The sequence below is a fragment of the Leopardus geoffroyi genome, chromosome B3 (assembly GCF_018350155.1).
Source record: "Leopardus geoffroyi isolate Oge1 chromosome B3, O.geoffroyi_Oge1_pat1.0, whole genome shotgun sequence".
Classification (NCBI taxonomy): domain Eukaryota; kingdom Metazoa; phylum Chordata; class Mammalia; order Carnivora; family Felidae; genus Leopardus; species Leopardus geoffroyi.
The window spans coordinates 145,708,993-145,735,285 of NC_059337.1; the positions used below are offsets into that span (position 1 = coordinate 145,708,993).

General features: G+C 50.6%; 2 protein-coding genes and 1 long non-coding RNA gene across 7 annotated transcripts in view; 2 read left to right on the plus strand and 1 right to left on the minus strand.

Annotated features, from left to right (window-relative positions):
• The first annotated feature begins 3,341 nt into the window (after positions 1–3,341).
• On the plus strand, positions 3,342–4,435 carry LOC123582140. The gene is made up of 2 exons (XR_006704228.1): positions 3,342–3,505; positions 3,745–4,435. It is a non-coding gene; the product is annotated as an uncharacterized LOC123582140 (long non-coding RNA).
• A 441-nt stretch (positions 4,436–4,876) lies between these two features.
• ATP5MJ (ATP synthase membrane subunit j) lies at positions 4,877–9,970 on the minus strand. Its single transcript, XM_045448412.1, has 4 exons — positions 9,844–9,970; positions 6,814–6,937; positions 5,692–5,715; positions 4,877–5,053 (listed from the first exon to the last, which is right to left on the minus strand). Exons 2-4 carry the CDS (start codon positions 6,935–6,937, stop codon positions 5,019–5,021), a joined length of 183 nt encoding a protein of 60 aa, XP_045304368.1. The 5' UTR covers positions 9,844–9,970; the 3' UTR covers positions 4,877–5,018.
• Positions 9,971–16,245: 6,275 nt separating this feature from the next.
• TDRD9 (tudor domain containing 9) overlaps positions 16,246–26,293 on the plus strand; it is a 121,481-nt gene continuing 111,433 nt past the window's right edge. For 3 of the 5 annotated variants that reach the window (XM_045448402.1, XM_045448404.1, XM_045448405.1), the window contains exon 1: positions 16,248–16,498. In XM_045448402.1, coding sequence (XP_045304358.1) covers positions 16,299–16,498 — 200 coding nt within the window. In that variant the 5' untranslated portion in view covers positions 16,248–16,298. Of the gene's footprint in view, positions 16,499–26,293 lie in introns of all 5 variants that reach the window. The other 2 variants (XR_006704226.1, XM_045448403.1) reach the window with 2 other exon arrangements.

Below are 26,293 nucleotides of genomic sequence, written 5' to 3' on the forward strand. Positions count from 1 at the left end.
AGCGGGCCTCCCGCCAGTCTCCTGGACAGCGCAGGCCCATCTGGATGCTCCCCAGACTCAGGTTTGGGAGGTCCAGTCGGCTGAGGAAGGTGACGCCAGGACAGGGGGAGGGCGCGTGGGGGTGGGGCAGCCCTGCCCCCATCCTGCATGCTGGACCTCAGTGCAGCCCCTGCATGGCCCCCCACGCTCACCGGAAAGGTGTCTGGAGTCTTAGGACGGGTTGTCCTGAGCTGACTCCAGGTGGGGATTCACGCGGGGCTTACTGGGCACGGCTCCAGGGGAGACTGGGGGGTGGAGGCGGAAGTGCCCGGGGGCACCGCCTCTGAGCCTCTCGTGGGGATGACAGCCCGGCCTGAGCACGTGTCTTGGGCAGTCAGTGGTCCGTGGCCGTCCTCGGGACACCAACTCTCAGCAGTCCTGGCTCCTCCTGGGCCAGTCCTCGGACACAGGCTCGGGGGCTGTGAGTGGGTTCCAGGGCTCTGCGGGGCAGTGACAGCGTCCACCCCTTCTGGGTCCTCCCCAGACCCCTCTAGCCGGGAACGGAATGGTCCTTGAAATTCTTGTGTCACCTACCAAGGAGCATGTGAATGACTGAAAGAGCTTAGTAGCGATGAGGGCAGGGTGCTTGCAAAACGTGTGGTGGAGACACCCTGGGGCCCCAAAGTGGGCTGGGAAACAGCCTTCTGCAGGGTAAGGGCGCTCAGGGCTTGCGCAGCAGAGAGGTTTCGGAACGACACCTGGTGATGACCAGCACCCCCGAAGTGTGTTCCAGGGTTAATGGGCCTCAAGGTCACATACATTTGGGTCACTCTGGGTTTAAACTGGTTTTTCCCTCTTGCCTGACTTGGAGTGTTCACGCGGTCTGGTGCGTGCTCACGGTCTGTCCACCAGAGGGCGCAGGCCCCACGGCCCCTCCGAAGCAGGGTGGGTGCACCGTCCCCGTCCCCCCAAGCACACCTTAGGAGACCTTGATGGAGAGCCCCTTCCCCCACAGCCTCCTCATTCTTTCTGAGTAACCGTTCATATATCCATATATCGGTTAACCAGAGATATTCCCTATTCTGTTTTACCAAGAACTAGAAAATTCTTTTTTACTGGCATCGCCGTCCGATTACATTTACAAAAACATCGGAGTGCCAACCGCTAACGCCTGGTCCTGTGCTGGGTACCAGGCGGAAAGAGCCGACATAGCGTCCTTCACGGAAATCTGCAACGTATCATCCATCGTCCGACACTTGCTTCATGGCTCGGTGTTTTGTTTGTTTTGTTTTGCTTTTCAGATCACGACTTTTAGGTTCGTTACAGTCCCACTGGCTATAGAATTATAGAGCTGAGATGCTCTGGAGGCCCTTGAGTTGAATTATTTCACTTGAGAGGCAGGGAAGCCAAGAGCCAAAGAAGTTAAGGAGTTTGCTTGAGGCCACACACCCAAGTGATGAACGGTGGGACCAACGGGGACTGAATCCAACCTGCCGGGATGATCTCCGGTACGGGGGACGCAAGCCGCACACGGCGCGGAGTCTGCTTCGGGTCCTGCCCACCCCCCCCCCCCCCCCCCCCCCTTTCCACCACCCATTCTTTCTCTCCCAAAATAAATATAAACCTAAAACAAAGGTAAAAAGAAAACTGTTCGTTGGGAGAAGGTCAGACGGGCTTGAAGGCAGAGAGAATAACGTAATGGCCTCCCCCCAGGCATCGCGAGCGAGCGTGAACACACGCCGGCCGTCTCATCTGGGCTGCGCCCCCGCTCCCGTCCGTTCAGGTCGCTGGTGTTTGCTGACGTATGAAGGTAAACCCGAGAGGTCACGTCGCCCCCGCTCCGTTATCTTCACCCACATCTGCTCGTCTGCACCAAGGACATCTCCTTCGATGACCACAACACCAGCACTGGAACAAAGTAAGCCGATGAAATGGGTTCTTTGGTGCCGCTGAGCATCCGGCCCACGTTCCAATCTCCCGAGTAGTACCGGGAATGCCTTCTTGCGAGGGTCACGTGAATAAGGATCTAGGCCAGAGCTGGCTGGTGACGCCGGGCCTGACCTCCAGCGGCACCTGTAACGCAGACGTCCACCGCTGCGCGGGCTGCCCAGCGCCGGGCTCTCTTCTCTAGGCGCTAGAGGCCAGGAGGAGAGGGGCGGTGTGCGCATGCTCTCTCCACCCTGACTCGGAAGCAGATGGTCCGACTGGGACCCTGGCTCTGCCAGTCACGTAGCTTGTTCGCTAGCCAGCTAGTTACCCTCTAGTGCAGGCTGATCGTCAGGACCCCCACTCCGTCCGCCAAACGGGAAATAGTACGAGCTCGCGGAGGTGAGTGAGTGCAGGGCAGACGGACCGGGGGGGGGGGGGGGCTGGCACCTGGGGACTCGGGACCCTGCCGGCTTTAGAGACGCGACCCCACGGAGGGCGGCAGGAACCACGTCCTCCACGGTGTCCCGCCGGGGCTCACGTACCCCTGGGATGGCAACAAGAGACACGTGTCTCCTCCCAGAGGCCGAGTGACAGCGTGGCGCTTGAAGTTCCACCTTCAGATGCCCAGACCTGTGTTCTCTTCCCTCTGCCTGAGGATACTCGCCGGTCACCGTGAGCGGCACGGCACTCAGCCGGGACGGGAGAACGTGTGGGTTTAGGATAAGAAACCTCGTTTCTTGTGGAAAGCGGCTGCTCCCTCCCACGGGTGAGGTCGCGGGGCCCCGCTGCGTCGGCAGCCGCCTTCCTCGTGCTCCCCGGCGCCAGGCGCAGGGCCGGCGCGTCACCCACCGGGAGCTGCGGGACAGCCTGCTGGCGGCACGCTCTAGCTCCACCTGCTGGCCGCCTTGGGACACCCGCCTGTTCCCAAAGCGTGGAGGGACTGTCCAAACTCTCAATGGGTTCTGGGCCAGCAACAAAGCCTACTTTTCCCCACTACGAAACACAATGCCTCCGCTGAGGGTTTTAGGGACAGGAAACCACTTGGCCTGGCACGAAGGTCGCTTTGCTCCACTTTGAGAGGCACCGCTGCTCCTCGGCAGCGTCTGGGGGTAAGCTGGGGAGGGGGTATTCACCTTTGACGTCCTCCCACCTGCCTCACTGTGTCACTAAGCATGAACTGCCCGCTGCGCAGGCAGCCCACCCACGGTCCCAAACCCCACTCTGCAGCAGCGGTGCGGGCAGCGGGCTCCCGGTGGATCACGTGCACCTTTGGCAAAACACTCATTTACCCAGATGAGAACTAAAGGACCCACAGGTGGTAACGGGGGGGGGGGGGGGGGGGTGGGTGGGTGCACCCCTGGGGCCGGCGCTGCAGCCCCGGTCAGCTCCGGGGCCAGTTCCCTGGGTCCCGTGCCTCTCCCTCCCTGGGCAAGTGCAGATGGAGTCCCGGCCCCCGGCGAGGTGACCTCTGGCTCTCACTGCCTCAAAACGGGGCTGGGGCTCTGCCTCGTTTGGTTCTTCTGACCACATGAGCTAAGCTGCACAGCACAGGGCTGGCGTCTGGGGGCCCCACAGGGGGCGCCGGGGAGCGCTGAGGGTAAGGGCCCCGTGGGTGCCGTTCTTTGCATTAGAGCTTTTCAAAACGTGGTCCCCGGGCAGCAGCACCTCTGGGCAGATGATGAGAAGTTCAAGTTCTCAGGCTCCTGCCCAGACCGACGGGATCAGGAACAATGGGGTCTCCTCCCAGTTCTGGTCCTGCCCCTGGCCCCAGCGCCGACACCGCTGTGAGGTGGGCAGCGACGCTGAGGGCAGGCGTCATCCCCATCTATACAATAGGAGAAATCTAGCTGGGAATCCCTGCAGCAAGTGGCGGTCACTTGTCAGGCGCCGACCGTGGCCAGACCTGACCCTATGTGCTGGAGACACACGCGAAACCCGGGACGGTCTCTGCTCTTATGAGGAAAGACCGCTGGCGACCGGACCTGGGCCACTGTCTCTATTCCACAGCGAGACCCCTGCTGGCCTGCAGAGCACATTTCAAATTAGACCCCTCTACCCTTACTGCTTTAGAATCCTTTATAAAAGTGTCATTCTGGGGGGCACCCGGCTGTCTGACTCTTGATTTTGGCTCAGGTCATGATCCCAGTGCCATGGGATTGAGCTTCTCGTCCGGCTCTGTGCTGAACACAGAGCCTGCTTATGATTCTCTCTCCCCCTCTGCCCATCTCCCCAGCTTGTGCTCTCAAAAAAAAAAAAAAAAAAAAAAAGAGAAAAAGGTGCAATTCTCGCAGTTTGGTGACTGCCTTAAATGGAGACAAATGGCATGCAATATTTATTTGATATTAGCCGAACTGGGAGAAATTATCAGTCAGTCAGGCAGAGCCCGACACGGGGCTTGATCCCAGGACCCTGAGCTGGAATCATGTCCGTTTCTAAGTACTATGTACTTTGCCTTACCAGGGACTTCCCGATAAAGTCCCTCGGAGCTTATACTTTTCACCACTACAAGATCTCATTCGTTAATTGTCAGTGTTTTACAGTTGGCTTTTTTTTTTTTTTGAGAGGGTGAGCAAGTGCACCTGCAAGCGAACGAGGGGAGAGAGAGTGGGACAGGGGAGGGGAGGGGAGAGGGAAGCGGGGCTGGAGCTCACGAATTGTGAGATCACGACCTGAGCTGAGGTTGAATGCCTAAGGACCAAGCCCCCCAGGCGCTGGCACTTTACAGTGTCACTAATGCCCCCCACCCCCCGCCGCCGTCGTCACGGATCCGTCGGAATGGACGTACCGTCCCCAAAGGGGAAAACACAGGCTCGGCGAGGTCACGAGAGTTAAGTGGCAGAATCATCTGTTTCACAACTGTTTACTGGACGTCAAAGGGGTGAGGGCCTCGGCCTAACCCCGACTCCTGTGGCGATCGAGGACGGGACGGCTGACCGGGGAGGCGGACAAGGGGACACGGGCACAGGCGCACCTCACAGTTCCATTTATTCACGCCACAAAGGAAACAACACGTCTACACGCGTACGGCGGTGCTCCACGCCCCCATCTAACAGAGCTGCTGGGATTTACAGCCAGATGGTCGGTCTCACGTGTGCTCCGAGGAAAGCTGGCTAATGGTGACCGTGAGCGGGGGCAGGACTCGAAGCTTTTAAAAGAGAAGCACAGTGTAACTGTAAGTGAGGAACAAAGGGACACACAGAAGATGGTCTATTCCGTACCTTACTGACAAGTCTGTAAATGACAGTTTTCAACACTATGGACAAGTCTGGAGGGTCACTTCTACGCGGAGCGTCTGACACGTTTACGGGTTCGTGTAATCAGTTCGTGCACACGGAACAAACCTGTGGCACAGGACAGAGGGGCAGGAAGTGTCTTCTCCCCAGAGGTCACAAGCCAGTCCTGGGTTTGTGAGGACTCACATGACTGGTTTCACTGTCATTTGGGAAATGGAGTGAAATGTCCGACACTTGGGCATAAACTTATGTGATGCTTTCTTTCAAAACACACCTCACAGGGCAGCTAACCTCGCACAGCTAACCTGTGCTTCCCTGCTGCTGGCACTGGCTACCTCTGGTTTTCCATTACCACCAGAAGTCTTACTTGGTCCAAGGGGTGAGCAGTGGTTTTTAACACTCCGACTGTAAGAGGAACTTCACGTTTCAATGTGATCCCCCTGTACCTTACGTACTGATAAGCACACACCGCAGAACAGATATGCCTTGATCTGAAAAGGCACGATGGGGTTTTTAATTCCCCATCCATGTTAAGAAGCAAAAATCTTACCTTTCGAAGCTTTACTTCTTTTATCTGAAACAAAAAGAAAGAAAAATTGGTCGTATCAGTTGTTTTAGAAACACGTTTTCAGTCAACCTAGTGTTAGCTCATAGCTTCAGTAAAGCTGTTCCAGAAAGCTTTCAGAAAATAGGGAGTTTCTATGGTGTCTCACAGCCAAGAAGTGGTACAATTTCCACCCAAGATGCTCCATGGACAGTTAAACAGCCCTTCAGCATCTGGAGGGCTTTGTACCCCCCACACCCCACCCCCCAAACCTCAGTCCTGTAGTTTAAACCAGTTGCTTGTTAATACGTGACTGGGGCTCATCTCTGTTCCCCTGGGGACCAAATGGTCACCTCGTCTCAGTTTCTATTATGAAAACAGTTCAAACATTCACAACAGCGGAAAGGGTACAGTAAAGCACGATACGCCACGACACTCCACCCCTATTTCAGTCCGCATCTCTTAAAACTAAGGACATCTCCCATGTGTTTGAAGTACCACCGTGACACCTAAGAAAACTCACAATTCCCTGTTATCAAGGTTTGTTCAGATTTTCTCAGTTGTCCCCAAATGTCTCTTACAGCTGACATGTATGCTTCATGTTTTTTTAAGTTTATTTATTTTGAAGAGAGAGAGCGTGCTGCAGAGAGAGAGAGAGAATGACAATGTCCCGAGTAGGCTCTGCTGTGCTGACAGCAGAGAGGCCAATTCAGGGCTTGAGCTCATGAACTGAGCCAAAGTCAGACGCTTAACCGACTGAGCCCTCCAGGCCCCCCTACTCTTCACGTTTTAAGTTTTTTAAAACATTTTTACTTATTTTTGAGACAGAGCATGAACAGGGGAGGGTCAGAGAGAGAGGGAGACACAGAATCTGAAACAGGCTCCAGGCTCTGAGCCATCAACACAGAGCCTGACGCGGGGCTTGAACTCACGAACCGCAAGATCATGACCTGAGCCGAAGTCGGACGCTCAACCGACTGAGACCCCCAGGTGCCCCTGCTCCTCATTTAACAAAGGGCTCTGATGCTCACTTCTGGGTAAGAACCATAGTTCCTTCACATGAATCGTGATTCCTTTTGAAAAGAATTTTCATCCTGACTGCTAAAGAGTGAACATACAGAAACTTACCAGCAGCCCTGATTTTATAAATGATGGAGCCCATCAGCCCCATTCCTACCCAAATCTCCTGGTAAACTTGGGTATAGTAGGGCCTCATGGGGACCCAAACATTTTTAATAAGGCTCTGAAGCATCTGAAAAGAAGCACAGAGATAAATGTTACCATGACCGTCATTTTAAAGCTAACTGGCTAAGGGGGTCCCACATATTCCTGAACTTGACCCCGTTTCCTACAACTCCCGCACAGGGGCCGTTCCTACCCCGCATGGGGCCCCCGCTCGGCAGCTCTCGGAGCTCTACTCCCCCCTTCGGGGCTGCCAGCCGAGGCCACCCTGGTGCTCTGCCACCCCTCGCTCCTGTGTCCCCAGACCGTGCCACCCTGCACAGCCCATGTCCCCTCTCCGACAGCTACTCTCCATGAACGCTGTGCCCAAAATCACACACCACTTTCTTTTAACCCTTAAATAGAAAAACTTGTGTGTCTGCATCGTCACGTTAAGAACTGCTGGCATTCAGAGCTGAAAAAGAACACAGGTCCTCATGAGACCCACACCCAGCGTGGGCACATGCCGATCAGCTCCCAGAACCTCCTGTTTTTAAAAATTTCAGCCCTAGTGAGGTATAAGTGACTTCGAAAACTGTGACATACACATTTTAACTTTTGTTTTAAGCAGTCTCCACCCTCAACATGGGGCCTGAACTCACGACCCCGGATCAAGTCCCATGCTCTACGGACAGAGCCAGCCAGGCGCCCTCCAACTGTAAGCCATTCAGCATACACCGTGGTGGTGACTCGATAACCACCGTGAAAAGATTTCCCCCATCTAGTCAACGACCACATCCATCACTTCACTTGTGTGTGTGTGTGAACTTTATGGGGCCATTGACCACAGTTACGACGTTTTACCTGTGTTTCAGCTTCGACATCTGCCGCCAACTGCAAAGCAGACAGCGAAGGATGACGTGGTTACTTCCTAAGAGCTGCAATTATGGCCGAACTTATTTAATGCATGAAAATATTTACCTCATCACTGGATTTGATGGGGAAAAGCCATCAAATGCTGAACTTTAAGTTTGCTTTTATGTGCAGGCCTCCAAGTAAGGCTTTTGATGACACGATTTACTACAGACTCTAAAACTTGATGCCCACGTTTTCATTTAAGCTCTGTAACCTCTGAAGCGGTGTATTAAACGACAGTCCTTCAAATCTTGTCAGGACTAACTAGATCCAAGCACTATGCATTTTCCGCGAAAGCGCTCCTCCAGCCTCAATCAGTGAGGCTGCTGGTCCCCGCCCCGGCCAGAGCCCCGTCCATCGCTCCTTCACATCACTACTGGGGCCAGGCAGAATTTCACTTCTCGAATTCAGTGTTCTCTGGCGTGATTGCGATTTCCTGAGCACGCACTAGGCAGCAGGCCTTGTCTGGGGGCTGAGAAGCTGGCTCCTCAGGAGTGCGAATACCTGGGAGAAAAGTGTCCTTGGCAGAGGCAGCGTGTCCGCCAAGACCCCAGGCCGGGATGGGCTTGCGGAAGGGGGAGGAAGGGAAGCCACCACAGCTGCCCACATCCCAATCCGGGCTCTGCCACCTTCCTGCTCACTGCCCCGATTTCTTCCTCTGCGAAGCCAGCCTAGGTGTGACCCTGAAGGATGTGGTTGTGTCCTCCTCCTGGAACCCCTGCAGATATGTCTGCCCTCAGGCTGAGATGCTGTCAGAGCACGAGGATCCAAGAAAGCAACAACCCTGCTCTTGAAAGGTACCTGAGAAGATCCAGAGGGGGCCTCTAAAACCCCCAGGTGGAAAGAGTTCAGGCCGACCAACAGCATTCCCCTCCTCCCTGAGCCCAGCAGTAACTGGGAAGGAAGGTAATCCCAGCCCCCACTGCGGCTGGGTCCCAATCCCAGCTCCGTCTGCTCTGCTCCCAATCTTGGGGGCAAGTCCCCAAAGTTGTCCTTTCAGAAGGTTCTCCTGTGAAACAGGGATATGTCCACGAGCCCCTTAGGGCTCTGGATGGCCTCCAAGGGGAACCATAAATGACCCGGCCTGGTGTGGAAGGAGGACTCAGCACACGGTCACAACGGCGGCAGAATGAAGTGCCACAAACATCCGGCTGATAGTAGTGCTAAGCTACTGGGATTCTTCTAAGAAGGAGAAGTGAAGGACCTGCCCTCACTTAGGCCAGATGAAGATCTAGATGGAAAACAGCAAAGTAAACTGAGAGCAAAGGAGGGGAGAAGGGGCTGAAGACACTTGAGTTGCCCTGATTTTCTGCACACCGTCCTGGTCCCCCGGCACTCCTCACCTAAAATCATCTCGGACTGAGCAGTATCCTACAAATACTTACCTACCCTGGCGCGACTTTCCTTTTGGCCAAGGTTGCCGTATTAGGCTGGACAAGTGTCATGTTCCCGATATTTAATAACGTGAGGCCCCCACTTTTTCCACCTGAGTCCACTGTCCGTGCACATCACCGGCTCTGTGTGCGGATTTTAGGGCATTCACTCTGTATCAGCAAACTTTTACCCGACCTTAAAAGGCAGACAGGACACGTCTACCCGCTGAGGCCCGGAAGGGGATTCACAGGCCCGAGTTCCATACAACTGCAACCATCGCCTGCGACCCCGTTGTGGGCCCCGTGGTACCCACCCACCCCCCCCCCCCCCCGCCGCACCCCGGCTTAGTAACCTGTAGAACAGCGCGTCGCAAAGGGAACCGAGGTACAAGGACTGAAGGGACCAAGCTCTGGGCGGGAGCTCCATCAGCAGCAGCTGCGCGACCCCGGGCAGGTGGCCGACCCTGTCACCGCCCGAGTGCCCTTCGTCAAAGCAGTCCGGCGGGGCGCGAGAGGCGTCCAGGCCAAAGGAGACGGCGGGACTTCGCACAACCAGCCAGGCCGCGCGGACCGCCTCCCTTCCTGGGCCGGGGGCTGCAGCCCAAGGTCAGCGGGGGCCCGGAGGGACTCCCACCTGCCGCCGGCAGTCCTGCGCTCCGCGGGCCCCCATACCCCGCGCCGAGCAGCCGGCCGCGCCCCCCGCACTCACCTCGGCCCCCGACCCCCAGCTCAGGCCGCCTGGACCCGCACGGCTAACGACGCGGAAAGGTCACCGAGTGCGCAAGCGCCGCGCGGGGTCCGTCGGGAAGGCGGAAGGAGCGGCGGCGCCCCGAGCCCAGAGCGCCTCCCGGGCCGTGCCTGCTCGCCACAGCGCCCCCAGCGGCCGCCCCGGTGCGGCCGGCTGGCGGAGTGCCAGGGGAAGGGGCTGGCCAAGGGGGCCTGGGTGTGTTGTCACGACCAGGTGACTAACGGGTGGGACGTGTCCCGTTGCGGGACTTCCGGTGTAGGGTCCTGGACAAAGCTGAAAGGTGCGTCCACCTGAAAAAGGTGCGTCTTTATTTGATGTATTAAGTCTGAGAAGTCGTCTCCCCTCTGGTTTTCTTTCTTTTCCCAACGTTTGTTTATTGAGAGAGAGAGCGAGCGAGCGCGAGCGGAGTAGGGGAGGGTCAGAGAGAGGAAGAGGCAGAATCCGAAGCTGACCCAGGCTCTGAGCTGTCAGCCCAGAGCCCAATGTGGGGCTTGAACTCAAGAACCAGAGATCATGACCAGAGCCGAAGTCAGATGCTCAACCTACTGAGTCACCCAGGCACCCTATTTTTTTTCTTTTTTAGAGACAAAGAGAGAGCGAGAGCTGGGTAGTGGCAGAGGAAGAGGAAGACGGAGAATCTTAAGCAGGCTCCATACGTAGGGTTTCATCTCACGACTGTGGGATGATGACCTGAGTAGAAATCGAGAGTCGAGGCTCAACCAATTGAACCAACAAGGTGCCCGCCGGTTTTCTTGCTATTTCTCTGTGTATTAACTGTTTTGCTCTGCATATTTTTATGCAGCTATCTTGTGCATGGCAATTTTAGTCAACAGACACTGGACTTCAAAGACACAGGCTTTGAAAAAAACTCTGCTTGTTGTTGTTTTTTTTTGGTTGGAATAAATTTATTTTCATTTGTCTGTAAACAAGGTGTTTAATAGTTATGGCATTTTTAAAAGAATGCATATTAAATCAGATGAGTTAGACTGTATCCCAGATGTAACAAAGTGCAGGGAAAGAAATGGACAAATCAGCAACAAGATTTGTTTTTAAATCTGTACATTATCCACAAGGCCCAAACAATAGAAGCAAATACTAGAATGTCCCTAAAGTAGTGCCATTCTAAAGAAACCTTTAACAGGTCAGTTAAAACCCGTCTCACAATAGCGACAGTTCATTTTAACGATAGTATGACACAGAACACCTATGAAAAAAATTCATCACAAGACAGCCAAGTCCACAATAATGCAACTTCATATAAAAACTCAAGCTGCAAATAAAAATTGGTCCTACGAAGAACAAACTGGACACACTCCAGATGGTTATGCTGGGATACCTAATGTCCATAATGGCAGCCTTTTACAATTTTACTAAAGAATAGAGCTGGTGTGCAAAGAGAAAGGAACAAAAATCTGAGCTATTGCAATGACGGAATGTCCCTGGGGATTCGATCTGTGCGGTGACGGTAAGGTCGTGGGAGGAAGTGCCTTTTGCTCGTGTTTTGCAGTCGCACTCTTCACATAGCTTGTAGACAAAAGGTCTGTCTCTACTCGAGTGAAACAACAATACTAAAAGCAAACTACTGCAGCTTTCAATAGCTCATCCACAAAAGGGGTATTACTTGGTTAAATAAACCAGGCAATGCATAAAAAATGGAAACAAACAAGTTTTCTCAGCAGAAAGCTGGAAATTCTAAAAAAGAAACAAAACCCACCTGGACAGTCTGAAGAAAAGCCAGATAGAAATTGGGTAGGTTTAGCAGATTAGACAGTCGAAGAATACTGAACTGAAAGCTGCATTAGAAGATACCATTCAGAAGCACAGGGAGACCAAAGAGAAGATGAGAGATAGGGTACAGCAGAAAAGCCCCTCGTATGTCATCTCAGAGGAAAGGAGAGTGAGATGGGGCAGAAAAGCTAGAAGAGGTACTTTTCCAAAAGTGATGGGGAAAAAAATCACACCAAAGAATCAGAAAGCCTCACGGAAACCCAGCAGGCTGAAAAATGAAAATAGACCAACACTCTGAAATAAACAGAAAATAAATAAAATAAAACCATATAAAAATAAATACCACAGAAAATAAAACCATGGAAAAGTAAAGATGAGAAGATCTTAATTGCCTATCCAGAATTCTACGCGTATAGAACTTAGGCTTCAGTAAAGAAGGTGAAATAAAGACATTTTGGATAACCTAAGGCTGAAGGAATGATCGATCATCAGATCTACAGTCCTTACAAAAAAGAATAAAAACCAAACAACCAACGTTCCTTACTCAGGCAGAAGGGAAGTGCGCTCAGCTGGAGGGACGAGGACCGTGGAAGGAAGAGCAGTGAGCGAGGTCCTGCTTTGGAAATCTCGCTATTTTAGGGTAGTGGTTCTCAAAGGGTGGTTTGGGGGTTTCCAAGGACCTCTGGGTGTCGAAACTATTTTTGTAACAATGGTAAGATGTTATTTGTCTTTTTCACTAGAATTATCTCACAAGTATTCAGTGGAGTTTTCCAGAGGCTGACTTGTGATGTCACAACAGAATGAATACAGAACAGATATGAGAATCCAGCTATGTTCCATTAAGGCAGACATTAAGAGATCTACAAAAATGTAAAAGTGTCATTCTTCTCACAGAGTGACTTTTTATTAAAATATTCTCTTTAACATCAAATAGGTTATGGTCACTTAAAAATGGATAAACAAAATGTCTCAGTTGTAATCCCTAATAATAGATGTAACCCACAAAAATCAAAGTCCTCTAGGGTCTTCTTTCATTTTTAAGAGTAGAAAGGGGTCCTCAGAGAAGGACCAGGTTTGAGAACCACTGTCCTAGAAAAAGGACGATTTAGACTATAAAAAGGTAGGAAACAAGCGTTTAGGGAAAACTCATGAGTATCATCATAATCTATTTCAAGACAACAAAGCTTCTGAACTTCAAACTCCACTTGAGAGCAACAGAATTTTCAGGTCTTTTGTTGCCAATCCAAAACACCCTATGAAAAATACATCTTCAAAGGAAACAAAGTGTTTAAACATAGAGCCACCTCAGCAGATTTATGCAAAGTGCAGAATTGCTGCATTTGGTAGCTGAGAAGGTCAGAGAAGACGTGCAGGTACTTTGGGCACAGCTTTTCCCACTTTGTCAAGAGTGCTGCTGAATGACATAAATCATCTGTTATCGTCTCGCCTGCGTGTTTTCCCTTGGGCTCCGCAGCTCAGGCTGCTCTGGGAATGCACATATGACCTCCGCCAACGCCCAGGGGACTTCCTACGCGCCCTGGTCTAAATGTCTATAAGCCGATTGAGAACTGTCAAGCTGTCTCTTTCAACTCTAGACAGGAAGGCAAGATGAGCTGGGCTAACTGAGGATGAAGCACCAAGAACCACTGATCAAATGAAGGGGTCAAAGCGATTCGGTCTGTGACGACACAGTGTTAAACCAGTAGTCAGGAAAATGGCAATTAAATGAGAACAAATTTCAAAACTGAAGCAGCATCAAGACAGCAGTTAGAAGCATCCTTAAACTGTAGTTAAAATCTCAAAACTCAAGGGGCGCCTGGGTGGCTCAGTCAGTTAAGTGTCGGACCCTCGGTTTCGGCTCAGGTTGTGACCTCGCGGTCTCATGAGTTTGAGTCCCACATCGGGCTGTGGGGCTGTCCGTATGGAGCCTGTTTGGGATCCTCTCCCTCTGCCCCTCCCCTCCTCACACTGTCTCTGCCTTTTTTAAAATAAGTATATAAACTTAAAAAAATCCCTCAGAACTCAAGAGGACTGAAAGAGATAGCAACCCAAAAGGTCCAAAGAACATAGAGAAGGACTTCCAATCACCTCACACCCATTAGAATTGGCTAAAATAAAAAAGACAAGAAACAGCAAGCATTGGTGACAGAAACACTTGGAGAAAAAGGAATGCTTGAACACTGTTGGTGGGAAGGTAAATTGGTGCGGCCACTGTGGGAAGCAGTATGGAGGTTCCTCAAAATATTAAAGATAGACATGCCGTATGATCCAATAATGCCAATATTGGGTAATGATGCCCCCAAACCCAAAACCACGGATTCAAAAAGATATCTGCACCCCTACGTTTATTGAGGCATTTTTTACAACAGCCAAGGTACGGAAGCAAACCAAGTGTCCATTGATAGCCGAAAGGAAAAGGAAGATACACACAACGGAATATCAGCCCTAAAAAGGATCAGACTGTGCCATTTCCAACAAAGTGGCTGGACCTAAAGTGTATTATGCTCAGTGAAAGAAGTCAGACTGAGAAAAACAAATACATGATTTCACTTATATGTAGAATCTAAAAAAAAAAAAAAAAATGAAGAAACCAACAAAAAGCAGCACCTGACTTATAAATGCAGAGAACAAACTGATGGCTGCTAGAGGGAAGGGGGGATTGGGCAAAATGGGTAAAGGGGAGCGGGAGATACAAGCTTCCAGCTATTGAATGAGTAAGTCATGGGAATGGGAGGCGCGGCATAGGGAACCGAGTCAATGATACTGTAACAGCGCCTCATGGTGACGGATGGTAGCTGCAGCAGCGGTGAGCACAGCATAACGTATAGAGTGTTGAACTGCTGTGTTCTACACCTACGCCTCCGCCATTGCCCGTTGACTATAGTCAGATAAAAACAGAACAAGCCCACTCTTCCAAAAAAAAAAAGAGCAACTTCCACTTGAAACATCCAAGCAACATCCACTGTGTCACAGACAAGGGATGACAGAGTGTGGGAACCGTAAAGTACTAGGAAACACAAATGTGAGTTTCAGTTGTTCCAAGTGGTTTCGATGCATTCGGGGAGATATAGAACACGTTTTAGCCTTCACATAAACTATGAAGTTACAGTGTTTTGTAGTCAACACTGAATAACGTCTGAAAAGTCTCAATGACTTTGTGATTACATTCTTATTTATTGAAAAACAGGTTCTTTCCCATGGCCAAAAAGTGCGTGGGCGAGGGGCACCTTTTGCAGGCTGCTGTGTTTGGAAACGTTAGAATGGGAAGCCCAGAGCTCACAAATATAAACTAGTGGTGTCATCAGGATTTGGACTTAGGACCCCTGGCTCAGTACCTTGCTGGGCTCATTGTTCCTGAAACGTGGAGAGCTCAACCCCCAACCAGTCCGACCGCTGTCTGCACTGCTCTCAAGCTGACCTCTATTCGCCACTCTGTGAGCATTTTCCAGTCCTTAACTCGACTTCACAACGCTGGTCAGCACTACGCTCCTGATGCCTTCCATCTACTCTTTCACACGTGTCTTTCCGGAGAGCCCACACTATGCTAGGCTCGGCACCGCTGGAATGATGGCCGGCAGGCAATCATGCCACTTTTCTTGTTCTCCGCGCCATCTCCCTGCCTTTGTAGATCTTTGCTGGATTCCCCCACCTCTGCCTCATCTTTCAGGCTGTTTCCTAGGGTTCTGTCCTCCACCTTCATTCTTCTAGCGCTCGGCCTGGGCCATTTCAGCTGCTCTCAGGGTCTTAACCACCGTTCATTTGCTGATGACCACCAAATCTGTACCTCTGGCCACCTCTTTCCATCTAGCCGTGTGCAAGACACCGTACCCCAGATGCAGGTTTAGGAAAGAAGGAGAGTAATTTAGTTTGGTCATGTTGTGGCCCAAGAGAACTTCTTCCAGGCCCGCAGTTCAGGCCTTAGTGGCATGTGCCTTCAGGCCTCCGTCCTCGGAGTACGTTCCCTGTGAGTTTTCCCCCTGCAGTCGTCCTTCACCTGCCTCGTTCCTGGTTACCCTGCAGATGTCCACTTTGGGGTCACTTTCTCCCAGAAATCTCTCCTGACCTTACTTTTGTTCCCCAGGTAAGGTGCAAGGTGTCCCAGTTCAGCAGCCAGCTGTTTACCTGGACAATATACACTCAACCCCCTCCTCCCGTTTGCCTTCCATCTCCCACCTTGAGGTCTCCTAGCGTGGTACCCCGGCAGCTCTGCGCCGAGCCTGGCACACAGCAGGTGCTCCATGAACGTCTGGCCCTTCTCGGCCTGGAGCGCCAAGCCGCGGACGTAACCGCAGAGGGAACTGTGGAGAGCAAGTCGAGACCAAATTCTTGCACCTCCTGGATCCGCTGATGCCCCGGCCCACGCCCCTAAAACGCAGAGCAGCTTCGAGGGACTCACCTCGCCGACTTGGGGACCGCCGCAGTGGCTCAGGTGTTCCCCAACGTGCGGAAAACAGCGACGCGGCCGACAGCGCAGGCGCTGGGCTGCCAGTGCTCCCAACAGGCCTAGCGCGGCGCCGAGGGGCGGGGCCGGCGGCACGAGGTTCCGCCGTGCGAGCGCTGGCACATCCTGATTGGAGGGCCCGGGCGGGGCGGGGCCTCGTTCCCACCGTGCCCCGACGCGCCTTCGCGTTCTTGGCGTCGTCTGTTCCGCTGGGCAGTTGAGGTGGCGTCGTCGCCGTGCGGGGAGCATGCTGCGCAAGCTCACCGTCGACCAGATCAACGACTGGTTCACCATCGGCAAGACCGTGACGGATGTGGAACTGCTGGGCTCACCGCCAGCCTTCCCGGCCGAGGCGGCCAGGGACGAGGCGCAGCGCAGGGACGCGCCCCCCCGCTTCGGCCCAGCAGCCGGGGCCCAGACTGGGGCCCAGCCGGCAGCGTCCGGGAGGTAGGAGGCCGAGGGTGGGTGCGAAGCCCAGGCCCGGCCAGGGGTGGGAGCGAGGCCGGCAGTGGGGGAGCGTCTGGGGGTGGGTGTGAGGCCCGAGCCGTTGCTCCTCCCCAGACTCTCCATGACTACGTCCCTGGCCCCCGGCTGGGCCACCCCGTGACCTAGGCCTGGTTAACTCTCCTGGAAGTTGAGCCACTCCAGAATTAGGTTCACTTTTTAACTTTTTTTTTTTTTTTAATTAATAAGCTATTTTTGAGACCAGTTTACATTTACAGAAAAGTTGAGCATAATCCCAAGTACCTTCTTCACCCCCGCCAACGTTTCCCTGTTTGTTAATGTCTTTTTTTGTGTGTCATTGTACAAGTGACGAGCCGATGTGGGTACGTTATCGTTAACCAGAGTCCGTAGTGACGATGAGGGTTCAATCTTAGTGTTGTGGTCTGTGGTTGTGGACAGGTGTATGAACCTGTATCCACCACCATACAGAATAGTTTCACTGCCTTTTGTGCTCTGCCTCTTTACCCCTCCCTCTCCGCCCCCAACCCTGGCAACCACTGATCCTTTCACTCTCCGTAGTGTTGCGTTTTCCAGAGTGTCTTATAGTTAGAATCAGGCCTGTTTAGCCTTTTCAGATCTGCTACTTTGATTTTGTAATATGTGTTTAAGTTTCCTCCATGTTTTTTCATGGATTGGTAGCTTTTTTCTTTCTTTCTTTCTTTCTTTCTTTCTTTCTTTCTTTCTTTCTTTCTTTCAACACGTGTTGAATGATATTCCATTGTCTGGATGTACCACAGTCTGTGCATTTACCTACTGAAGGATGCTGGTGGCTTTCAAGTTTTGCAGTGATGAGTAAAGCTGTGGTAAACATTTCTGGCAGGTTTTTGTGGGTCAAACGTTTTCAGTCCATTTGGGTGAATACTGAGGAGCTGGAAAGCTGGATCTTCGTTCGGTTTTATGAACGCTCCTTCTCCCACTATTTTTTTTTTTTTTTAATTTTTTTTTTTCTACGTTTATTTATTTTTGGGACAGAGAGAGACAGAGCATGAACGGGGGAGGGGCAGAGAGAGAGGGAGACACAGAATCGGAAACAGGCTCCAGGCTCTGAGCCATCAGCCCAGAGCCTGATGCGGGGCTCGAACTCACGGACCGTGAGATCGTGACCTGGCTGAAGTCGGACGCTTAACCGACTGCGCCACCCAGGCGCCCCATTTTTTTTTTTTTTTTTTTTTTTTAACTTAAGCAACTGTTCTTGGTTCATCTGTTCACATGATTTTGGTGGAAATAAAAAGGCAAGAGGAGGGCATCTGTTTTTAGAAGACCCAGCCTGGTGTACCGAAACACCTGTTCCCTCTATAAAGCCGGCCACTATGGAAGTACTCCCATCTTGGGGTGTCTGTGTCAGTGCTCGGACCCCGCCCCCCCCCCCATATTCAACACCTTTTTCAGTTGAGAGGGTGGTTTTTGTTTTTTAATTTTTTATTTTCTTTTGTGATGTTTATTTATTTTTGAGAGAGAGACAGAGCACGAGCTGAGGAGGGGCAGAGAGAGAGGGAGACACAGAATCTGAAGCAGGCTCCAGGCTCTGAGCTGTCAGCACAGAGCCCGACGCGGGGCCCGAGCCCGTAAACCGCGAGATCATGATCTGAGCCGAAGGCAGACACTTAACCGACTGAGCCACCCAGGCGCCCCAGTTTTTTAGTTTTTGAGAAAGTTTCTCTCGTTGGTTGGCCCCGTCAGGTTTTCATGGGATTGCTTCAAGCCTTTGCAGAGTCAAGGACTACTTGGGATCTTTAGTAAACCTGTTCTTGGAGGCGGGGAGGGGACAAAGAGACCCTTGTGCAGCTTTAGAGTGGCTTTTTTGTTGCTGCTTTTGTACTTTTTCCCCTTGAATTGCTCTAGTGAGTAATCCTGCAGGCTACCCTCTCTCCTTAAGCCTCCTCTGCTTTAACGGGCAGAGCTGTGTTGCTTCTAAATAACTTATTGTGGTAGTGGAAGTAAATTATTATTGCCCTTTTCAGAAACTAAAAGTATAGATTTAAATGTTCTAACTACTGAGGACCAGTTGTTACAATTTCCAGTCTTTGGTGGATTAAGACTTTGAAAAATCAATAAAAATGAAATTTCAGAGTAATGGAATGGAAAAAAGAAAATACAAGCCCCACTTAAAATATTAATTATAATTATCAAGTAAAATTACTTTGTAAAATTGCCATAAACGTTTCAGCTTCTGTACGTAGCTAGAAATAGGCAAATAACATTGAGATTTGTTTGTGTAGTGCTTTGAGTCTGAGCAGTACTTCTCTGAAAGGCCCTTCCTGGGCCCTCACGTGCATATCTAAGGCGGAGGCTCTGCTGTGTAGCGGGCACTCAAATAGAGCTACGTTATTTAGTCCTTGAAATAACCCCTGAGATTGATGGCAGTAACTTAATTTTGTAGTTGAGGAAACAGACTTGGGTGGTAAAGTGCCTTGCCCAATAACTTCCTGAAATAAATAGTCACGGTAGGTAGAAAGAGCCTCTACCCCGCTCCAAAGATAACCACGGGACCCTGTGACTGTGTTCTGTTACAGGAAAGAGGGATTTTGCGGATGTAACTAAGGTTATAGATTCTAAAATAGGGAGATTACCTGGATTGTCTAATGACACGAGCCCTTAAAAGCAGGGATTTGAAACATGAGAGGGACTCGACCAGTTGGTGTTAGACAGGACCGACCACAAAGGAAGCAGGAGAAGAATGTGGACAGCTAGGAGCAAAGATGGGATCCCGGCTGACGGCCAGCAGGGAAACAGGGACCTCTGTCCTACAACTTCAAGGAACTGAATTTGGCCAACGACCCTGAATGAGCCTTTGGTAGTGAACGCAGTCCTGCCAACACCTTGATTTTGGCCTTACGGGACTCTAAGCAGAGGACCTACTTGTGTCCACCTGCACTACTGATTAACAGAAACTATGAAATAATCAATTTGTGTTGTTTTCAACTGCTGGATTATTGATAATTTGGTATGGCAGCAACAGGAAACTGATACAGTGGTAGACCTGGGGTTGATGTAGGGTGAGCTAACCATAAAGGCACCCTCTGTCCCGTGGCAGGCGCACAGCTGATGCTCAGATACTTGTTGACTGAGGTCTTTCCAGAAAGGAGAGTTTGAATGAGGTTTTGATGTTGGTGAGAAAACATCTGACATAGAGGAAGACAGGTTTTGAAGTATAGGATAGCCCACAGTGAAACTGTATTTGGGAGGGACGATCAGGGTACGATCAGTTTGTGTTGAGTCTCTGGAGTCCAGTCCACGAGAGCGTTGTTAAACCAGCTTCATGAGTCATGTGAGTAATGACTACCGGCATTAAAAATAAAGAAGAGGGGCGCCTGGGTGGCGTAGTCGGTTAAGCGTCCGACTTCAGCCAGGTCACGATCTTGCGGTCCGTGAGTTCGAGCCCCGCGTCGGGCTCTGGGCTGATGGCTCAGAGCCTGGAGCCTGTTTCCGAGATTCTGTGTCTCCCTCTCTCTCTGCCCCTCCCCCGTTCATGCTCTGTCTCTCTCTGTCCCAAAAATGAATAAACGTTGAAAAAAAAAAAATAAAGAAGAGAAGTAGAAAACACGAGACTCTTTGGCACCTCCAAATGTACGTTGTCCCGGAGAAAGCTTTCCCATAGAAACTCTCCATTTCAAATCACCTATCTGGTGATTCCTTTTACCTAATTCAGTTTTCCCTTCTCGGTGTCTCTCAGGTAAGTTGAGTGCCCACTGTGTTGAGCACCGCATCAGGTGACAGGAAGCACAGCACTGTCCTTCCGACAGACAAGGGAGGTCCCATTTTATAGCTGAGGATCAGCTAAGTTGAGAAACTGATCCCCGTCCGCCTATTTATTATGTGGTAGGATGGCTGTCTGACTCCAGCATATGTTACTTTTCACTTCTCGCTTGTTGCTTTTCGGTATGTAGGCTTTGCACACGTTAGTGTGTGTACGTGTTATCCTCCGAGAGTTGCGGTTTTCTGTTGACCACAAAAGCCGTGCTTTTTAAAGACCTTTTTGTCCGTTTACAGATTTAGTTTGTTAGGCCACTTTCCCATGAATTACAGTGTTCTCTATGTAATTCAATGCCCCGGAGGGGAGTGGCTGAGAGAGAGAGAGAGAGAGAGAGAGAGAGAGAGAGAGAAGAGAATAGGGGAGCTCTGGGGGCACGGAGCTGGGTCCACGATTATCTCTGAAACCACAAAGGACTCTGCTGCTTCATCTGAGGCTACTGGGGGGCCTTGGAAGGCACTCTGGGGTTTTGACCAGAGCTGTGGGGTGATGTGACTTCTGGCTTTAACGTGATCACTGCTGTGTGGAATGGACTGCAGTGGGCCCAGGGCAGTAACAGGGGATCAGGGAAGAGTCCATTAATATCATCTGTGACTTCACTTTAGATGTCAGCTTAGGTGGACAGTTGTGCTGATATTTGGCCCAACATGATTTAAAAAAAGCTTTTTTTAAAAAATGTGTATTTATCTTTGAGAGAGAGAGACAGTGTGTGAGGGGGGAGGGGCAGACAGAGAGGGAGACACAGAATCCGAAGCAGGCTCCAGGCTCTGAGCTGTCAGCACAGAGCCCAATGCAGGGCTCAGACCCATGAACCTCGAGATCGTGACCTCAGCCAAAGTTGGACGCTTAACCAGCTGAGTCACCCAGGTGCCCCTGGCCCAACATGATTCTGGATGTTTCTGTGGAGGTGCTTTTTGGATGAAACGAACATTTAAATTGATAGATTTTGAGTAAGGCAGATTACCTTCCAAATTGTGGGTGGGCCTCATCAAATCAGTTGAAGACCTGGCTAGAACGAAGATTTACCTCCTAAAACAAGAAGGAATTCTGCCAAGTCCCTTCAGACTCGGGCTGCAACTCCTTCTCAGGTTTCCAGTCTGCTGGCCTAGCCTGCACATTTTGGACTTGTGTCTCTACAATCTCATGAGCTAATTCCTGAAAGTAAATCTCTCTTTCTCTATACATATCTGTTGGTTTAGTTTCTCTGGAGAATGCCCGCTAATACATCATCTAAGAAGAGAGGATGGTGGGTTAGACCAGGACTGTGGCATTGGAGGTGGTAAGCAGTATGCAGTTTGGATGTATTCCTAAGACACAAGTGAGGACTTTGTAGCTGGATCAGATACAGAACATGAGTGGGGAAGCAATAACGGGGACACCAAGGTTCTTGGCCGAGCAGCTGGAATGTGTTGCCATCGACGGAGAAAGGCAGGACCACGGGAGGAGCTGGTGTATGGGGAGACTTTTGATTTGGACATGTTAACTTGACATGACTGTTAGATAACAGTAAACGCAGGCAGTCTGGAATTGAGGAAGGAAGCCTGGCTGGAACTAGATGTTTGGGGGTTCAGTTTAAGGCTTGGGGACCAATGAGCTCACCCAGACTATGGGTGGTGGATCCTAGTGGGTGAGTGGACCCCTTGAATGTTGAGAAGTTGACGAGATGGAATAAAGAAGAGTGAGAAGGAACGCCTGGAAGGCTCGGGAAAACCAGGCGGGTGGCCACCTCCCCTTTGTGCATAACCACTTGCCTGGTGCCCTGCGTCCACATCTCTTAGTACTTGTGTGGAATTGCTTTCTGTTGTTTTCTCCACATGAGAACTTTTTGGGGGAACGTTTTATCACTGAATCTCCGCCTCCGGGTGTAGTGCCTGGCACATAGTAGGGGCCCAGGTATCTGCATGAATGGACTGCCTTGGTAGGTCCCAATTCTTGAGGTCTTATGATATGCTAGAAATGAGTATGGCTTCCTTATCTGCTCCTGCTTTGACTGAATTGTGAAATCTGTCATACGCCTCTGACCACAGCTGATTTCCCTAAGGGGTGTGTGTGTGTATGTGTGTGTGTGTGTGTGTGTGTGTGTGTGTGTGTGTGTGTGTCTGTATAATCCGATGAAAATTAGAATATCCTGGCAGATGTTTCCAGAATAAGAGTGCACTTCCCCGTTTGTGCTTTTACCAACCTGGCCTAGATGAACCATCCTCTCTTTCCTGCATTATTGCAAAAGCCTTCTATTTTTATTCTCCTCGCTTCCCATCCTTGCCCCCCGAATATTCTAGCACCTAGAAGAATGCCTGGCACGAAGTGGATGATCGGTTAATGTTTGGTAAATGAGCAAATTCTTGAGTCAACACTCACATCTAAGGTTTTTTGAGTACGTGTGCAACTATCTGTGGCTAGATTGTCATTAGAATAAAATGTAGACTCTGTTATGACTAACCGAGCTTTCCTCCAGCTGACATCTGCCTAATCTGCTGCTGCCCTCTGGCCACATTGGCATTTATTTTTTCTGTGTCTTGAAGACCCCAAACTCACTTCCACCTTGGGGCTTCTGTCTCTGCTCTTCTGCCCGGAGTGCCTGCCCTTTTCCCTCTCCCTCTGCTTCGTTTCTTCCTGGGACCGCCTTCATCATTCCGAGCTCTGTCCCGATGTCTGCTCCTTGTACGGGCCTCCTGTGGCCTCCACAGGTGCACAAATCCTCCCACACCTCCTGTCTCCATCTCTGTAGTCTCCCTCAACATTGTTTTCTCCTCTAAAGCACTTACCATGTGCCCCAAGTCTTCTTTGTGATGTGTTTTTGGTCCCTCCACCATTGAGAATGATTCTGAGATTTCTGGCTCTGGGATTCTCTAAGAATTGGATGGCTTGGTGGCATTGTTGTTTACTGAGCTGAAGTGTCTAAAGAGCTGTGCTTTTTTGTGTGTACATGTGTTGCTTTGATTCCTTTGTTCCTTTTCTCGATTTGTATTTATCCTTTTAGAAAACAAATCTCTGTGACCTTGGTTACCTGTGGGCATCCAAGAGGAGGTGTCAGGTAAACAACTGACTGTATGCATTTGGAGCTCAGAGGTTAAGTTGGGGCTGGACACAGTGCAGGGACCCGACAGATGCCAGTCCCTGCCCTGTCGTTCACTGACGCTGGACAGCCATTGAACTTGTCTGAGGCTGTTTGTTCATGTGTCGAGTGGAAGTGATACTACTTTCAAGGAAAGGATTAAATGAGAATATGTATACAGTGCTTTGCACACAGCACCTGGCGTGTGAAAGAATGACTTAAACGCTACTAAATGGATCGGGCTGGTTAAATAATGCTCAGTTCTGAGGGACGCCTGGGTGGCTCAGTCGGTTAAGAATCTGACTTTGGCTCAGGTCATGATCTCATGGCCCATGAATTTGAGCCCTACATTGGGCTCTGCGCTGTTAGCACAGAGCCCAGTTCAGATCCTCTGTCCCTCCCGCTGTCTGCCCCTCCCATGTGAGTGTGCTCTTTCTCTCAAAAACAAACATTTAAAAAAATCTGCTAACTTTTGACAGCTTATGATGTGTCAGATACACAGAGTACTTTTTTTAACATTTTTTTTTTTTCAACGTTTATTTATTTTTGGGACAGAGAGAGACAGAGCATGAACGGGGGAGGGGCAGAGAGAGAGGGAGACACAGAATCGGAAACAGGCTCCAGGCTCTGAGCCATCAGCCCAGAGCCTGACGCGGGGCTCGAACTCCCGGACCGCGAGATCGTGACCTGGCTGAAGTCGGACGCTTAACCGACTGCGCCACCCAGGCGCCCCATACACAGAGTAGTTTTATGTGGATTAATGTATATTGCACCTCACTATGTTTTTTACATTTATTTATTTTTGAGAGAGAGAGAGAGAGAAGGAGAGAGTGCACACACAAGTGGGGGAGGGGCAGAGAGAGAAGGACACAGAGAATCTGAAGCAGGCTCCAGGCACCAAGCTGTCAGCACAGAGCCCGATGTGGGGCTCGAACTCACAAACCATATCATGACCTGAGCTGAAGTTGGACACCCAACCGACTGAGCCACACCGGCCCCCCCTCCCCCGCACCTTAGTATTTTCTAGCCAAAGCTTTTAGCCACTGAGCCAATACTTTCTCTTTATAAAACATGCCTAAAGCCTTCCTGGTAGTTCTTTCCCCCATTTGCACCCCCTAACGTTTTTGACCCTCATTTTCTTGCCGGTTTTAGAAACAGGCCAACGTATGGAATGAGATCTGTTAATATTTAGGAAGTTATTTGTGTTAAAATTTCTATTTGATTTGTACATTTTCGAGCAACAACTGTAGTTTTTTTTTTTTTTTGAAGTTTATTTTTTTTTTTTTTATTTTTTTTTTTCAACGTTTATTTATTTTTGGGACAGAGAGAGACAGAGCATGAACGGGGGAGGGGCAGAGAGAGAGGGAGACACAGAATCGGAAACAGGCTCCAGGCTCCGAGCCATCAGCCCAGAGCCCGACGCGGGGCTCGAACTCCCGGACCGCGAGATCGTGACCTGGCTGAAGTCGGACGCTTAACCGACTGCGCCACCCAGGCGCCCCCCCCCCCTTTTTTTTTTTTTTAATTTTTTTTTTCAACGTTTATTTATTTTTGGGACAGAGAGAGACAGAGCATGAGCGGGGGAGGGGCAGAGAGAGAGGGAGACACAGAATCGGAAACAGGCTCCAGGCTCTGAGCCATCAGCCCAGAGCCCAACGCGGGGCTTGAAGTTTATTTTGAGAGAGAGAGAGGGAGAGAGAGAATCCCAAGCAGGCTCCGCCCTGTCAGCACAGATCCTGAGGTGGAGCTCCACCTGAGCTGTAACCAAGAGTGTGATGTTTAACTGACTGAGCTACCCAGGAGCCTCTAAACAACTGTAGTTTTAAATTACATACACCAGTGCTCTCACAGGAACCATGGTTGTTACGCTATTGCCAAAACAAAGAGAGAGATTCTGTCTACCAAAATGCAGTGTATTTTTTCCATTCCTGTTTATTTACTTCTATTTAAAAGTTTTTTTTAAGTTTATTTAATTTTGAGAGAGACAGAGACAGTACAAGTGGAGTAGCAGAGAGAGAGGGAGAAAGAGAAAGAGAATCCCAAGTAGGCTCTGCACCATGAGCGCAGAGCCCGATGTGGGGCTTGAACCCCTGAACCGTGAGATCATGATCTGAGCCGAAACCAAGCGTCAGAGGCTTAACCGAGTGAGCCACCCAGGTGCCCCTTAAGATTTTTTTTTTAATGTTAATTTTTGAGAGAGAGAGAGAGACAGAATGTGAGCGGGGAAGGGGCCGAGGGAGAAGGAGACACAGAATCTGAAGCAGGCTCCAGGCTCTGAGCTGGCAGCACAGAGCCCACCTTGGGGCCCGAACCCATGAACGATGAGATCATGACCTGTGCTGAAGTTGGACGCTTAACCAACTGAGTGACCCAGGCGCCCCTCCATTTCTCTTTAAAGTCTGGCTGTGGAATTGACTGCATCGTGGGCAACTTAGAGCAGCATGGGTTCATTTTCCTCTTGGACTAGTGGGTCACCGAAGTGTCTGTAGCTTTTTCAGTCGTAGGAAGCTTCTGACAGCGGGGACTGAAGACCGTCCTCTTCTTCCTGTCTGGACAGGGAGAGTGGCCAGGTCCAAAGGGATGTGCTTGGTCATTTCTTTTGTGTGGTGGCTGATTAAGGTGCCCGGCGGGGGGGGGGGGGGGGGCGGGGAAGAATGGAGTGTTCTGGGTCTCTTTGTGGTGTATATTTCCTCATCTACATGGTGAGGTTGCCACTTCTGGGGCTGCATAATAGACCACTCCAAGCTGTTTAAAACAGACATTTTGTTCCCACCATTAAGGTGATAATATGAAAACTTTTGTGTGCTGTTTTCTGTGTTCACTGGATAATAAGCAGTTATGCACTTCTGGGGACAGTCAGCTCTCCCACAAATAGTTTCCATTCAAATTTCTCAGTGCTGGAAGAGCCCTTGCTAGTTAGCTTGTGAACACA